The following is a 15021-nucleotide window of genomic DNA, read 5'->3' on the forward strand; positions in this document are numbered from 1 at the left end:
GCATTCCTAAATCGAAATCATTCCGATTTTTCGAAAAAGCCATTTCCCGTCCATTTTGTCCGATTTTCACCCCTAGTCAAGGATTGTTTGTGATAATCGGTATACTTAGAGGTTCAAACTCCAAAGTGTAAATAAAATCCAAAATATTAGGATGAAATATTCATATTTTTTTGTGAAGCCATCATTTTACAATTTATTAATAAATAAATAAGAAAAGAAGAAGAAAAAAAGGTAGAGATTGGTGCATGCATGTAACGGTGCATCAAATCTCAAGAAACAAACTGGAAAGATAATTTGTTCACAGTTTCAAGAACATATGGAGAGACTCTAATAAATTGGATTTTAATTAACCTCTATCATATATTATTCATTTATGCCCCCATTAATTAAGTTGCGTCCCCAATAGTCGCATTTCAAATCCAAAAAAACCTTTAAAATGAAAATGAAAATACGTTATCATAACTTTCGTGAGTTTATAAAGTTCTTGATTAAAAATTAAAGAAAATAACATATTGATTAATTAGTAATTGTCTATGACCCTTGGCCTTATTGTTTGGCCTTATAAAATTGAATGAGGCTCATAGGGTTTTATTCAAAAAAAAAAAAAAAATGTCTGATGCTAAAGAAATAAAGTTCTCTTTAAAAGTTATGATAAACAAAAAGAAAAACAAAGTTCTATTTGCAGAAGCTGACAGCGATTTCATCGATGTCTTGATTAGCTTCTTGACACTGCCATTGGGTACTATTGTAAGAGTTCTGAAGAAGCACTATGAAGATGAACTGCATGGGGCACCTTTCAATATTGGAAGCTTAACAACCTTATACAATGGCTTGTCGAATCTCGATGATGTCCATTTCTGGACAGAGGGTTGTAAGGATGTGCTTCGGAATCCGAAAAGCTCATTCGAAGCTGAATGTCTTAAACTAAAACTTGATATTAGCGAAACTCAGCCCATCGGATACTTTGTTTGCAAAAACAACGCTTGTAAAGCATATCAGGCTCACAGATTCCCGTGTTTAAGTATTTACTATGATACTGTTACATGTTGTTGTGGAGTAAAAATGAAAAGAGAATTAGGTCAAAAGGAGTCTCAAGCTAATGAGGATGCTGGTGGAGTTTTTACCAACAATGCAGTGCCTTTTATAATCTCCGACGATCTTCGGATACTTCCTAATATGAAGGGTTACGTGCAAACTCTGAGAGATCTCGACGTTACAGACACTAACGGTGCGGAGCTAAGGAATGTTACTTTTGGATTCAATGAGGTCAGCATCTCGGATTGTAGTCTTGGTTCAATTTTTTTTTTTAAAGACTGGCATGCTAAATCCCACACTTAAATTTACTAAATCCCACAAATAATTTAGAAAAAAAAAAAGCTCTCCCTACTCAGATGATCTTATCCAAGTCACTCAAAATTCGTTAATTTTTCAAGTGAATAATCATAAAAAAATGAGTTCAGGTTTATTTAATATTTATTCAATTTCATTATGACTTTTTAATTATTCAAATTCATATCAATTCAATTTTTTTCCTCATATTCCAACTTGTATTTTAGTTTGAACACGTGAAGATTTTTCTCAAATTCGAACTTGGAATGTTAGGGACGATTTTAGTGTGTGATTTTGCGAAAAAAAGTTAGGGTAAAAGAAGAAGGGTGGGGAAGTAGAAGAGGAGATTTTAGAGAGAGATATATTTTTAAATGTGTGTGTGATTTGGTAAAATTAGTATGGGATTTAGCATTTCAGTTTTAATTAATATATGCGGTAGTTTTTAACTGATTAATTTGTCCTTGTTTGCATTAGACCATGGATTTGCTCAAAGGGTCGCTGTTGTCCAGGACTCCGTTGACTGACCTCATACTGAACAAAAGTCCGAGGTTGATTTTATATGAACCGGGAGTTTTACCCGATAAAGTTGAAAACGAAGCAACTTCTAAGCTTGAGAAAATGAATTTAAAACTGATTTTACAAAAATCGAACAATAAGTTATTGTTTGCTCAAGCTGAGAATGATTTTGTAGATTTTCTATTTACTTTTCTGGCCATTCCACTCGGAGGAGTTGAGTGTCTTTTGGGAAGTAACACTTGTCTTACGAGTATAGACAACTTGTACAAGAATGTAGCGGATTTTATCGAAGACAAGTATCTATCGACTGCAGGTACGAAAAACATGCTAATGAATCCCCGGCTACATCATGGATACATTTCCGACAACCAAATTCTTCCTCTGAGGGAAACAAGTCTTTCTTCTAATTATACTAATGAATGGGGTACTATAAAGTTTTCGTCTATCAATTTTGTGAAAGGGCAGGGGAAATATGTGAGGGGACCAAGAATGTACAAGATAAACGATGATTTGACTGTAACACCCTTTTGTATGTCCTCAACCGTTTCCATTCTCGAATGCCTCAAAATACCTTTATCTGACATCGATGAAATGGAGCTTAAGGTTGGGTTGAGAGAGGTAATTTTAAATGAATATTATGTCATTTTAGTATATATATATATATATATATATATATATATATATATATATATATATATATATATATATATATATCTTCGATATGACACATATATATTGAGAGTACTAATTCTTTATGATGTAGGCTTTAAGTATATTGAAGGCATCGCTTATATCGACTTCTGCTCTAACCGATGGCCTGATTATCGATCAGATGTTGAAGAAACAACCTAAGCAAGAAGACTAATGGCAGTCACAGTACAATCGCTGCTATTTTTTCACCCGATAATCTTGTTTGTGCTTTAATCCATCGTAATCTTGTTTTTATGTTTTAAAATTTTTTTTTTTTTTTTTTTTTTTTTTTTTTTTTTTATGTATGTTAGCTACTAGGTTTTGGGGCTCCTTAAAAACTCCATCTGCTTGCAATATTTTTGGATAAGAGATGTATACAACATTAAATACAAGACAAGTGTGACAAACTCAACCTAGAAAACGTTGGCAATTATACTTGAACTTTGACTTCGTGCTCTCTTATTTCACAAACTATGCCAATCTTATGTGCAAAATGACTCAAATGTGTGCTTAAATTACTACTATATGTGGAAAACACCGGAACCACATAGGGATTAGGTAGGGGTGGAAAAAAATTACCAATTGCCAAGTACTACGGTATACCAACCGAAGATTACCGAAAAAATATCAAAGTAGCGGTTACCATTTGATTCAGTACGGTATTGGTACCGTACTGCAAATGATTGGTACGGTAATGGTATTGCATTCCCAATACCATGGTAATAGTGTATCGTACCTTACCTACTACATAAGTGATTTTATTACACGAATGTGCCCCTATTTTTTCATTTTTGGTCGCGCTGTCTAAACCTGGGATTCGTTTGGATGGCAAAAGTCACGAGTTTTGCACATGCTCCAATTTCATTTTCTTCTCGTTCTTCTTCCAAAACTCCATTCAAAACCCTTAATTATTCGAACTCGATCGTTGAAATTCGAGTAGCGGTATTTTTTTTCTTCTAGATTAGCTAAATATCGCGGCTACATTATTGAGTATATCATTTTCTCAAGCGCTAATTTCACTTCAACCACCTCCTAGATAGTTAAATTGCAGATCCGATCCATCCACTCTTAGTTAAAATTGCCCAAACCTCCCCCGTTAAATGTCTCCACTTACTGCCCCTCCGTCCATTTTGTTGACGGAAATTGATGACGTTATCAAAAAAATAAGTGAACTCAAGATTTTACCCTTTTACGGAAGTTGATTATTCTAATTTTTTGACGGACTGAAATGCCCTCACAATTTATTTCAATGGGAGGGGATGTCAAAGTAATAAAATAAATACATAAGGGGTCTTAAAAATTTGAAACAACTACTTTACATCTATTTTGCAAAAGAAAAAAAACATTTTCACTTATTTTCCCAAAATTCTCAAACTCTAAACATGAAATTTAGTTCAAAATCTTCAATTTAAGTCGACGTCTTCAATTTCTTGATTTTGCACTTATTTTCCCGAATTGCTGAAACCCTAAACACAAAATCCAGTCTAAAATCTTCAAATTCAATTAATGTCTTCAATTTCTTGGTTTTGCACTATTTCCCCAAATTTCTCAAACCCTAAACACAAAATCCAGTCTAAAATCTTCAAATTCAGTCGAAAATGGCAACAAGCATAACATGCATAGCAATTTCTGAAATATGGCTGAAACTTTGATTCCTGACATTTGAGTATTTTATTAGTATTTTAACAAAATAAAATACTGCTTAAAATTGTTCAAAACTGGCAATTAACTTTTGGAATTTGACTAAATTTTTACGGCTACATTTTGGAAAAGATTGAAAATTGGCAACGAATTTCTAAGACTTGGCTGAAAATTTGTGAAGCACGAAAACTTGAACTTCATAACTTTTGACCGTTTTGGACATATTTTTATCCAACACTCGAGGACACTTGTCGGACAGCTTATGAGCCATTTTACAATTTCTAAAAAGTTAGAAATATGTTTGGATACTAAATTTTAATTTTTTTTGTTGCTTCTCTAACTATTTACATGATTTAATGATCAATTGCTAACTCCTAGTTGATTATTTTAAATATGTTTGTATGAAAATATATAAAAAAGAATTCATATACAAATAAAAACTTGTATATGTTTATATAGCATATTTAAAAATATACCCCTATATTTTTAATATATGCATATTTCCCCCAAACTCCCGTATCCCAATTTTCGCGACATGTTGTTCCCGTGCCTGTTCCCCATTTCTTAGTATCGCCGTTTCCGTGTCCATGTTACATAGCTGAAAATTGATAAGAAATTGGCTATAACTAATAACAAACTTTTTAAATTAACTAAAATTGACTGAAAATTTGACAACGAACATTTGGAAAACCGAAAGCGAACAATCTCATGAATTGTAATTTACACATTACCTAGTTTGGTTGAACAACTATAATTAGTGCAATGTTGGACAATCCGATGAGGAGGAAATGATGTAAAAACAAAGTGGAATTGCCTACCATACCACACATCATGTTTGGTGTTGTTTTGGGGTTTGTAGGCAAAATAGAGTAGTGTGTGGGACTCCTAAATGTGTGACAGTAAAAGTGTGCTTGATGAGCTTCTAGAAAGTAACATTTTGATATATATCTTTTTACTGCAATGAACTTGAATAAATTATTTTTAGGGTTAAATACAAAAACACCCCTGTACTATGGACTTTGTATCGTTTACCCCCAGTACTACACATAAATACAAAAACCCTCCTCACATTGCATTTTTTCTAGAATATGGCGAAAATACCCTACTCAAGCATATATATACATATTTTGAGCCATTTTCCACTATATATTTTACCATTTTCAGTCAATTTTATGTTGAAAATTTTGGTATTTATACTTTTTTCTCCAAAATATCTAATTGCTTAAGTTTTTTTTTATTTTCAAAATAAAACCTTATATTTTTATCATTTTGAGTTTCTTCATTTTTTTTTCTTAAATGTCTTCCGGTAGTTCAAACATCCTAAGATTACAAACATCTTTACAATCCTATTATTGTTGAGAATTTGAACTACCGGAAGACATTTAAGAAAAAAATGAAGAAATTCAAAATGACAAAAATAAAAGGTTTTTATTCAGAATTTAAAAAAAAAAAATTCTAAGTAATTAAATGTTTTGAAGGAAAAAATAAAAAAAATAAAAATTTCCCACGTAAAATTGACCGAAAATGTTAAAAAAATATAGTGGAAAATGGTTCAAACAAACACTTATATTTATAGGTTATGTAGGGGTATTTTCATCATATTTTGGAAAAAATATAATAGCAGGGGGGTTTTTGTATTTATGTGTAGTACAGAGGATAAATGATACAAAGTCCATAGTACAGAGGTGTTTTTGTATTTAACCCTTATTTTTAATATAAAAATATCTAATTTATTAACAAAGTTCATCAAGATTATTAGTATTACACTAAATTTATCTATTACATTATGAAAGTAAATCTCCGTTCTTTTTAACAAAACGGTGTACTTCATTCTAGAACGTCCATGCAGTAGCAAACACAGATCATGTAGAAATTTTCTCATGGTTCAAATTAATAAAATATATGTGCATCATACAATTAAGGGGTATTTGACGGTTTTATCTATCTTATACTCGGTGAAGGTTACACCGGGTGATTTTTTACCGTTGATCTACACATACCAATGTGGGTGTGTGTGTGTTTGTGTGTATATGAATGGTAAAGATCTACCCAGTGTATTTCACCCGGTGTAGAATCTCAAAAGCCGTATTTGACAAAGGCCCCATTCAATTTTGACTTCTTAATAAATTCATTTTTTTAATTGATATTTGTTATAAATTCAATTGACACAAATCATATAAAATGCCCATATTTACTATTATACTGTTAGTGAAAATTACCATATTATATTATTATAGAAAATCATGAAAAAAAATATACAAATCCCCCTATTCTCCCCCTATCTCACGCCAGTTTGAGTTTATAATTTTCCATTTTTTTTTTATTTTTTAATAGTTTTTTTAATTTCAATTTAAAACAAAAATTTGTAATTTTTTTTTTCAGTTTTTTAAATGGTTCATATTTAAAAGAATTGAAATCCACTACATACTCATCGAAAATCAGTAAACTTTTCGAGAATCACTATGAAATTAAAGTAAAAATTACTATAAAACAAGGATATTCCACATTAATATTAACGTAATCCACTATTAAGTTAGTGTTATCACTGTGAAATAAGCATATTCTAGGAAGGAGAAAAATCGAAGATACATGAAAACCACTCTATCTAAATAACTATATATAAACATGAAAACCACTCTGTATAAACAACTATATAACCATGAAAACCACTTTGTATAACAGTTATATAAAAATGAAAACCACTAAGTATAACAACTATGTAAACATGAAAACCACTGTATAACAAACTAATCATGTAAACCACTCTGTATAATTACAAATTCGCTTTCTTGCTCGGATAAACAACATAACGTCCAAGCAAAACAAACATGTTCATACATCTACAAATCTCTCCAGATAACTCCTGATTAAGATGTTGGGATTCGATAACCCATTGAAGACCGGTGTTTTTTGGGGTTGATAACTCTACAAAGTGAATCAAACAATATCGAACACCTAGCGTCTTCACTTCACTTCACCTAGTGTGACTGCAAATATATCCAAACCCCAATTGTTGTAAGAAACTTATTGTTTAGAAAATAGAACAAATACATACGGCGGATATATATATATATATATATATATATATATATATATATATATATATATATATATATATATATATATATATATATATATATATATATGTTTTTGTGCATAAGTCCCCAACCAAACATCTTTATTATTCTAGGTTTAGGGGCTATATCTCTTTCACCAATAAACCCATCCCTTTAATATTTATTATAAATAAAGGAAACATTCATGTATATGCCAATATTACCCCCAATCTTTTATACCCAATTCTTAATTGTAACCCCAATTTAATCAATTTTGTCCACAAAAATCCAATTTTGACTTTTTTTTCAAATTTTTTTTTCCCGCCGGTCTCCGGCATTGACTTTTCGATTTTTTTTTCTTATGGATTCTTTCGCCGGATTCCGGCGTTGAATTTTTTTTTATGTTTTCCTTCTAGATTTTTTCGCCGGTTTCCGGCATTGACTTTTTTTAGTGTTTTTTAAGTTTTTTTTTTGTTTGTTTTTTTTTTTACGTCCGCCGCTAAACGTTGACCGTAATTGTGCTGTCACTCACAGTAAATTAACGTAATTATACTGTCAATGACAATTAATTAACGTAGTTGTACTGCCGTTGACAATACATTTATGTAATTGTTCTGTCGTTGACAGTAAATTAACGTAATATTATTATTTTGTACTTTTTGTTATTTTTTTTATTTTGATTGATTTGTTGACAAGTCAACGTAATTATATTACTGCCGTTGACAGTAAAATAACTGTAAACACAATAATATTACTGTCAACAACATCAATATTATTATTTTTTTGGGTTCTTTGTTTTGTTTGAGTTATTCACGGAGTAACGTAATCATATTACTGTCTATTATTGTAATATTACTGTAAACACAATAATATTACTGTGGTTGACGGTAATATGACTGTTGTTATAGTAATATTGTTGTCAACCACATCAATATTATTATTTTGTTTGAATTTTTTTGTTTGTTTGAGATATTTACGGAGTAACGTAATAATATTACTGTCTATTATTTTAATATTACTGTGTTTGACGGTAATATTACTGTTGTTATAGTAATATTACTGTCACTCACAGTAATATTAATTCTTTTGTGTTTTTATTATGTTTACATTTATTAAACTGTCAACATATTAATATTACTCTATTACACAATAATAATAAGTTTTGTTGTGTTAATATTACTGTGCTAGAGATTAAGGCTCCGTTTGATAGAATTAAGCACTGAATGCTGAATGCTGAATATACATCTGAATTATAAAGAGACATATCTAAATACTGAATGCTGAAAGAATAAGTTCGTTTGGTAATTCAAAAGTGTATTATAACTGAATGATGTACTCTCACAATATTAACCTTAGAAATTGTTGCAACAAATTAAAAAATTCAATTACTAATTGAATTATAAATTATTGTATTTAAATTTCAACGATTGTAACTATTAGATTATTTTTTTATGAAAATAAATATACCTAAAATGAATACAATCTAAATAAACTTTTAACATCCATAAATAAATATTAAATTGTTTAATAAAATCCTAAATTTACCCCAAAATTTATAACAAATAAAAAAGAACGTATTGAATTTCTATTCCAAAAATATGACGTTATTTATTCTTGAAAATATAAAAATATGACGTCATTTTTTCCCCCAAAAATCATTCTTGTATCCATGAAGTAAAATATACGAAAAAAATTCCCCACTTATCCCTCTCTGTTTTAAATAGAACATCAAAATTCATAAATATTGACAAATTTAATGATTTTCCCCAAAATCATTCTTGCCTTGAATGGAGCCGTTGGTAGTGGAGTTTGACTGTCAGAATGATAATTGGATTTTGAGTTTTCATATTTGATGAAAAAGAAAACGGTGATTTGTAATATGGGCATATTTGTCTATAATCCATTCACTTTGCTCTCTGAATGAATAAGCACTATGTTTCCAACTGAATCGGTAAGTGATTTATTGGTTTGTTCAGATGCTTACTCCAAACACGCTGAACAAGGTAACATCTGATCGAATAAGCATTTGGTTTCATTAAGAGGTCATTAAGCACTAAACAAACACAGCCTAATATAGCAATATTATTGTGTTAAACTGTAGTTTAGTTATTTTTACTATGTTTAACAGCAATATAGTTAATATTACTGTCAATCACAGCAATATTGCTGTTTAAACGAAAAAAAATGTTACAGAAAGAAGAAAGAAGAAGAAAAAAAAAGTCGAAAAAATCAACGACGGAATCAGGCGGCAAAAAAAAATTATTTGAAAAAAAAAAGTTTTGGGTGAAAATTGAATAATTTGTGAAATTTGGGGTCAAATTGAGGTCAAATTAAGTTAAGGATGAAGTTAGAGCATATTAAAGTATGAGGGGCTATTTTAGTCTTTTACACAAATCTGGACCATGTGTGGACTTATTAAATGAGTTTTTTGTCTGGATCTCTTTATGAATAAGTATCCATTGATGGGCTTATTTGTAATGACCATATATATATATATATATACATATATATATATATATATATATATATATATATATATATATATATATATATATATATATATATATATATATATATATATATATATATATATATATATATATATATATATATATATATGGTTCTTCTTCAAAAGGAGACGAGGTCCAAAAGGAGCTCCAAGAATTCCTCAAACAAAGGGGAAAGAATATACCGATGGAGGACAATTCCTCAAAATCAGAAGAGGAAGAATCATACTCTTCAGTTGCTCAGAAAGAATACAAATTCTTTGACTCCCCTAGGAAAGAGTTGATCTTAGTCATTGAAAATGACGATGAGACGTTCAAAGAGTCCCCATGGATTCTTATGAATAAGTACCTCCCGGCAAATTGTTGGAAGGTCAAGACTTACAAAACAAGAGGATTCTATGAAAATATCCTCACCAGCCTGGGAAGTGTTGATATTCAACACTATCCACCTAAGAGTAAGGTTATTAATTACTCCAAGTTTATTATCAAGAAGATCATCTCCATCCAAGAATGGGGAACTTCTCCTTTTGCTGAGAAAAGCATTACTAATGAGGTTACTAGGTCAGTCTACCAGTACAATTATTGGGATTACCTACAAAGTTTTTATAAAACTCTATTATATCAGAATCCTAAGCATTCTCACACATGGCTTATAAAAATTTGCGATAATATCAGTAGGAATCAAATTCCAAATTGGCTTTTCTCTTGGTGGGAAATTTTTGGTGCAATGGCAGACATCTTTCCTGAAGAGATTAAATCTCTCTTAGAAGAATACTCTATTTGTTTTTCTTCTTTTAAAACTCACAATACAGGTAGTAAAACTATTTGTATGTTTTTTGTTGATTCCGGAATTCCATGCGTATGGAAATGGAAACCAGAATTCGGATTCACGGCCAATGGTACGCCGTGTTTATGGAGAATCCATACTACTAGGTTTTGGAATAATCTAAATGTTATTACTCCTGGCTCCAATGAGTCACCCTTACAGGAAAATATTCGTAGGATTAAATCCAAAATGGAAGATCATAAGAAGATCTCTGCTAAGAAGACTTCATATAGTCTTCCTTCGTTCTCTGAGTTCTCCAAGCAGTACTCTGACATTTTCTCTAAAGAAAAAATTATGGATCTTTATATGGACCACATTAAGAAGGACTTATTCAATGATATTGACTTTTCTGATTCAAAATCAGATGCTTCTATGAGTTCTGTTACTGACCGCCAAGATGCTCAGGATCCTGACGAAGACTATCAAGATCTTTCTTTATAAGAAAGTTTTGATTTGCTAAAATCCTCTCTTAAAGAGAAGGTTAAAAAAGGAAAAGATTAAAGGAAGACTGGGAGATTTATCTCGTACGCTTCAGTTCATCACCAGATTGGAACATCTGGGAAGTTCCTTTTCATGTTATGTTCGATGAAAAATCTAACGAGATCACAGGTAATATTTGCTGAAAGGATCAAAAAAGTCCTTAGAAAAGACTCAGATCATATTGCATTTGAGGCTTATACTTTTGGCCAAATCGTTAGCACTTGTATTCAAGAAGGATTAAGTCTTCGTAATGAAATCAAATTAAGAAATCAGATCCGTAAGGATAATCTGTTAGAAAGAAAACTGTTAGGTCATTTCTGTGACCAGTTTGGCCTAGACAATCCTGGCAAAACACATTCTCATAAGAATTAAAGAGAATCTAATCATAAACCTAATTATAGGAAAAGAAGAAGATATTGTGATAATAATAGACAGATTAACCATTCTCAAGATAAGCAAGATAACGACAAGGGAAGAGATCGCTATCACAGAAAGAAGTCCTATAAAAGGGATAGCAATTTTCTTAACAAAATTGTTTGCAAAAAATGTGGTAGAACAGGTCACTATGCTAATCAATGTTATGCTAAAGATAAGATTAAAAGTCTTGATATTGTTGACGATTTAAAGGAAACCCTTTATAAAATTGTCATGAATTCTGGGGATGATACAGATTCTAATAAATCTGATTCCTCTAAAGAATCGGATTTTTCCTATGATATTTCTAATAAGGGTAATGATTGTAATAATTGTGCTCTTGGTAAGCCCTGTCTTAATTGCATCAAAGATACAGATAATCCTGTTGAAGATGAATATTATAAACTCATGAGTCAGTTCCAAGACCTGAATATTAATGTGTTAACTAATAATAATATTCTTGACTTTCTTAAATAGATTAAGGATCCTAGTTTAAGAGATAAGGTCATTGATCAGTTACAAGACTCTAGTCCCTCACCTAATAATACTAGTACCAGTCTCTCTAGTAAAATTGATAATAATTTTTACAATATGGGAGAATTAGATAACCTTCTTAGACTCAGGAATATCAAAAATAATCCTATCACTATCAATGATTTGAGTCAAGAGATTTATAATCTTAAAAATGATATTAAGATTCTTCAAAAGAATAGTTCTGAATTTTCGACGCGTCTTTCTATTGTTGAGAAGGGCAAAGAGAAGGAAACTTTTACAGCTCAGTCTCAGTTTATTAACCCCGATGAGTTTGACAATTTAGATAAAAATCATTTATCTACCATTAATATTATTATTTCTCAAAAATGGTATACAAAGATTTCTCTCCTTATTAATAATTCTTACAAGGAAGACTTCATTGCTATGATTGATAGTGGAGCTGACCTAAGTGTTATTCAAATGGGAAAAATTCCCACCAAGTTTTTTGAAAAAACTACACATTCTCTTTCTCACGCAGGAGGCGGATCATTAAAAATTAACTATAAGCTTAAAAATGCTTATGTTTGTATCGAAGGTTGTTGTATTGCTAATGACTTTCTTATTGCTGAGGATATTACTAGTCAAATGATTATAGGCCTTCCATTTCTTTATAAGATTTATCCTCTTACATTTATTGACGAAAGAGGAATTACAGGTACTTATAATGGTAAGCCTATTTCTTTTAAGTTTATCACCAAACCTATTCATAAGGTTCTTAACTCTATCCAAGATCAAATTGATTTTAAAAATTGTCAGGTCAATTTTCTCAAAGAAGAATTTAACTCATTAACTGTTGAAGATAGACTAAAGAATTCAAAGCTTCAAGATAAAATTAAGCTTTTATATAATAAATTCTCTATTGACATTTGCAATGAATTCCCTAATGCTTTTTGGGATAGAAATAAACATATTGTTTCTCTTCCCTAAAGGATTTAAAGATAGTCAAATTCCTACTAAGTCTAGGCCTTGCCAGATGAACTCAGAATATTTAGAGTTATGTAAAAAGGAGATTTCGTCCTTATTACAAAAGAAACTTATTTCCCCTTCCAAGTCCCCCTGGTCTTGTACTGCCTTCTATGTTAATAAACACTCGGAGCAAGAACGAGGAGTTCCCAGATTGGTTATTAACTACAAACCTCTTAATAAAATTCTTAAATGGATTAGACACCCTATCCCTAATAAAAAGGATCTTCTTGACAGACTAGTCAATGCCCTTATATTTTCAAAATTTGATTTAAAATCAGGATTCTGGCAAATACAAATTGATCAGGCGGACAGGTATAAAACTGCCTTAAATGTCCCTTTCGGTCATTACGAATGGAACGTCATGCATTTTGGCCTTAAAAATGCTCCTTCTGAGTTTCAACAAATTATGAATGATATCTTCTATCCGTATAGCGATTTTATCATTGTTTATATTGATGATATTCTGGTTTTCTCTAAAGACATTGAGATGCATTTTAAGCATCTTGATATGTTCAAAAACTTAATCATTAAAAATGGTTTAGTTATTTCAAAACCTAAAATGGTTCTTTTTCAGACTAAGATAAAATTCTTACGTCATACTATTGAAAAAGGAAACATCATTCCCATTCAAAGAAGTATTGAGTTTGGAAATAAATTTCCTGATATTATTACAGAAAAAACTCAGTTACAAAGATTTTTAGGAAGTCTTAATTATGTTTCTTCTTATATTAAAAATCTTGCTAACGATTCTGTTATTTTATATGATAGGCTTAAGAAGAATCCTTAGTGTGATTATCATTCCAAGGAGAAGGATTCTTCTTAAGCCTATCATATAAAATAGCAGAATCGTTAGCAAGATTTTTAAAATAAGAAGAAACATAATTAAGACTTCCTAAAAATCTTTGTAACTGAGTTTTTTCTGTAATAATATCAGGAAATTTATTTCCAAACTCAATACTTCTTTGAATTGGAATGATGTTTCCTTTTTCAATTGTATGACCTAAGAATTTTATCTTAGTGTGAAAAAGAACCATTTTAGATTTTGAAATAACTAAACCATTTTTAATGATTGAGTTTTTGAACATATCAAGATGCTTAAAATGCATCTCAATGTCTTTAGAGAAAACCAGAATATCATCAATATAAACAAAGATAAAATCGCTATACGGATAAAATATATCATTCATAATTTGTTGAAACTCAGAAGGAGCATTTATAAGGCCAAAAGGCATGACGTTCCATTCGTAATGACCGAAAGGGACATTGAAGGCAGTTTTATACCTGTCCGCCTGATCAATTTGTATTTGCCAGAATCCTGATTTTAAATCAAATTTTGAAAATATAAGGGCATTGACTAGTCTGTCAAGAAGATCCTTTTTATTAGGGATAGGGTGTCTAATCCATTTAAGAATTTTATTAAGAGGTTTGTAGTTAATAACCAATCTGGGAACTCCTCGTTCTTGCTCCGAGTGTTTATTAACATAGAAGGCAGTACAAGACCAGGGGGACTTGGAAGGGGAAATAAGTTTCTTTTGTAATAAGGACGAAATTTCCTTTTTACATAACTCTAAATATTCTGAGTTCATCTGACAAGGCCTAGACTTAGTAGGAATTTGACTATCTTTAAATCCTTCTTCATAGGGAAGAGAAACAATATGTTTATTTCTATCCCAAAAAGCATTAGGGAATTCATTGCAAATGTCAATAGAGAATTTATTATATAAAAGCTTAGTTTTATCTTGAAGCTTTGAATTCTTTAGTCTATCTTCAACAGTTAATGAGTTAAATTCTTCTTTGAGAAAATTGACCTGACAATTTTTAAAATCAATTTGATCTTGGATAGAGTTAAGAACCTTATGAATAGGTTTGGTGATAAACTTAAAAGAAATAGGCTTACCATTATAAGTACCTGTAATTCCTCTTTCGTCAATAAATGTAAGAGGATAAATCTTATAAAGAAATGGAAGGCCTATAATCATTTGACTAGTAATATCCTCAGCAATAAGAAAGTCATTAGCAATACAACAACCTTCGATACAAACATAAGCATTTTTAAGCTTAT

General features: G+C 30.6%; 1 protein-coding gene across 1 annotated transcript; it reads left to right on the forward strand.

Moving 5' to 3' along the window:
• The first annotated feature begins 609 nt into the window (after nt 1–609).
• Nucleotides 610–2710, forward strand: LOC105964377 (uncharacterized). Its single transcript, XM_088812344.1, has 4 exons — nt 610–1282; nt 1392–1432; nt 1804–2463; nt 2609–2710. Exons 1-4 carry the CDS (start codon nt 610–612, stop codon nt 2708–2710), a joined length of 1476 nt encoding a protein of 491 aa, XP_088668470.1.
• The last annotated feature ends 12311 nt before the right edge of the window (nt 2711–15021 follow it).

This window comes from Erythranthe guttata, chromosome 13 (genome assembly GCF_056151865.1).
Source record: "Erythranthe guttata isolate IM_541 chromosome 13, IM_541, whole genome shotgun sequence".
Lineage (NCBI taxonomy): Eukaryota > Viridiplantae > Streptophyta > Magnoliopsida > Lamiales > Phrymaceae > Erythranthe > Erythranthe guttata.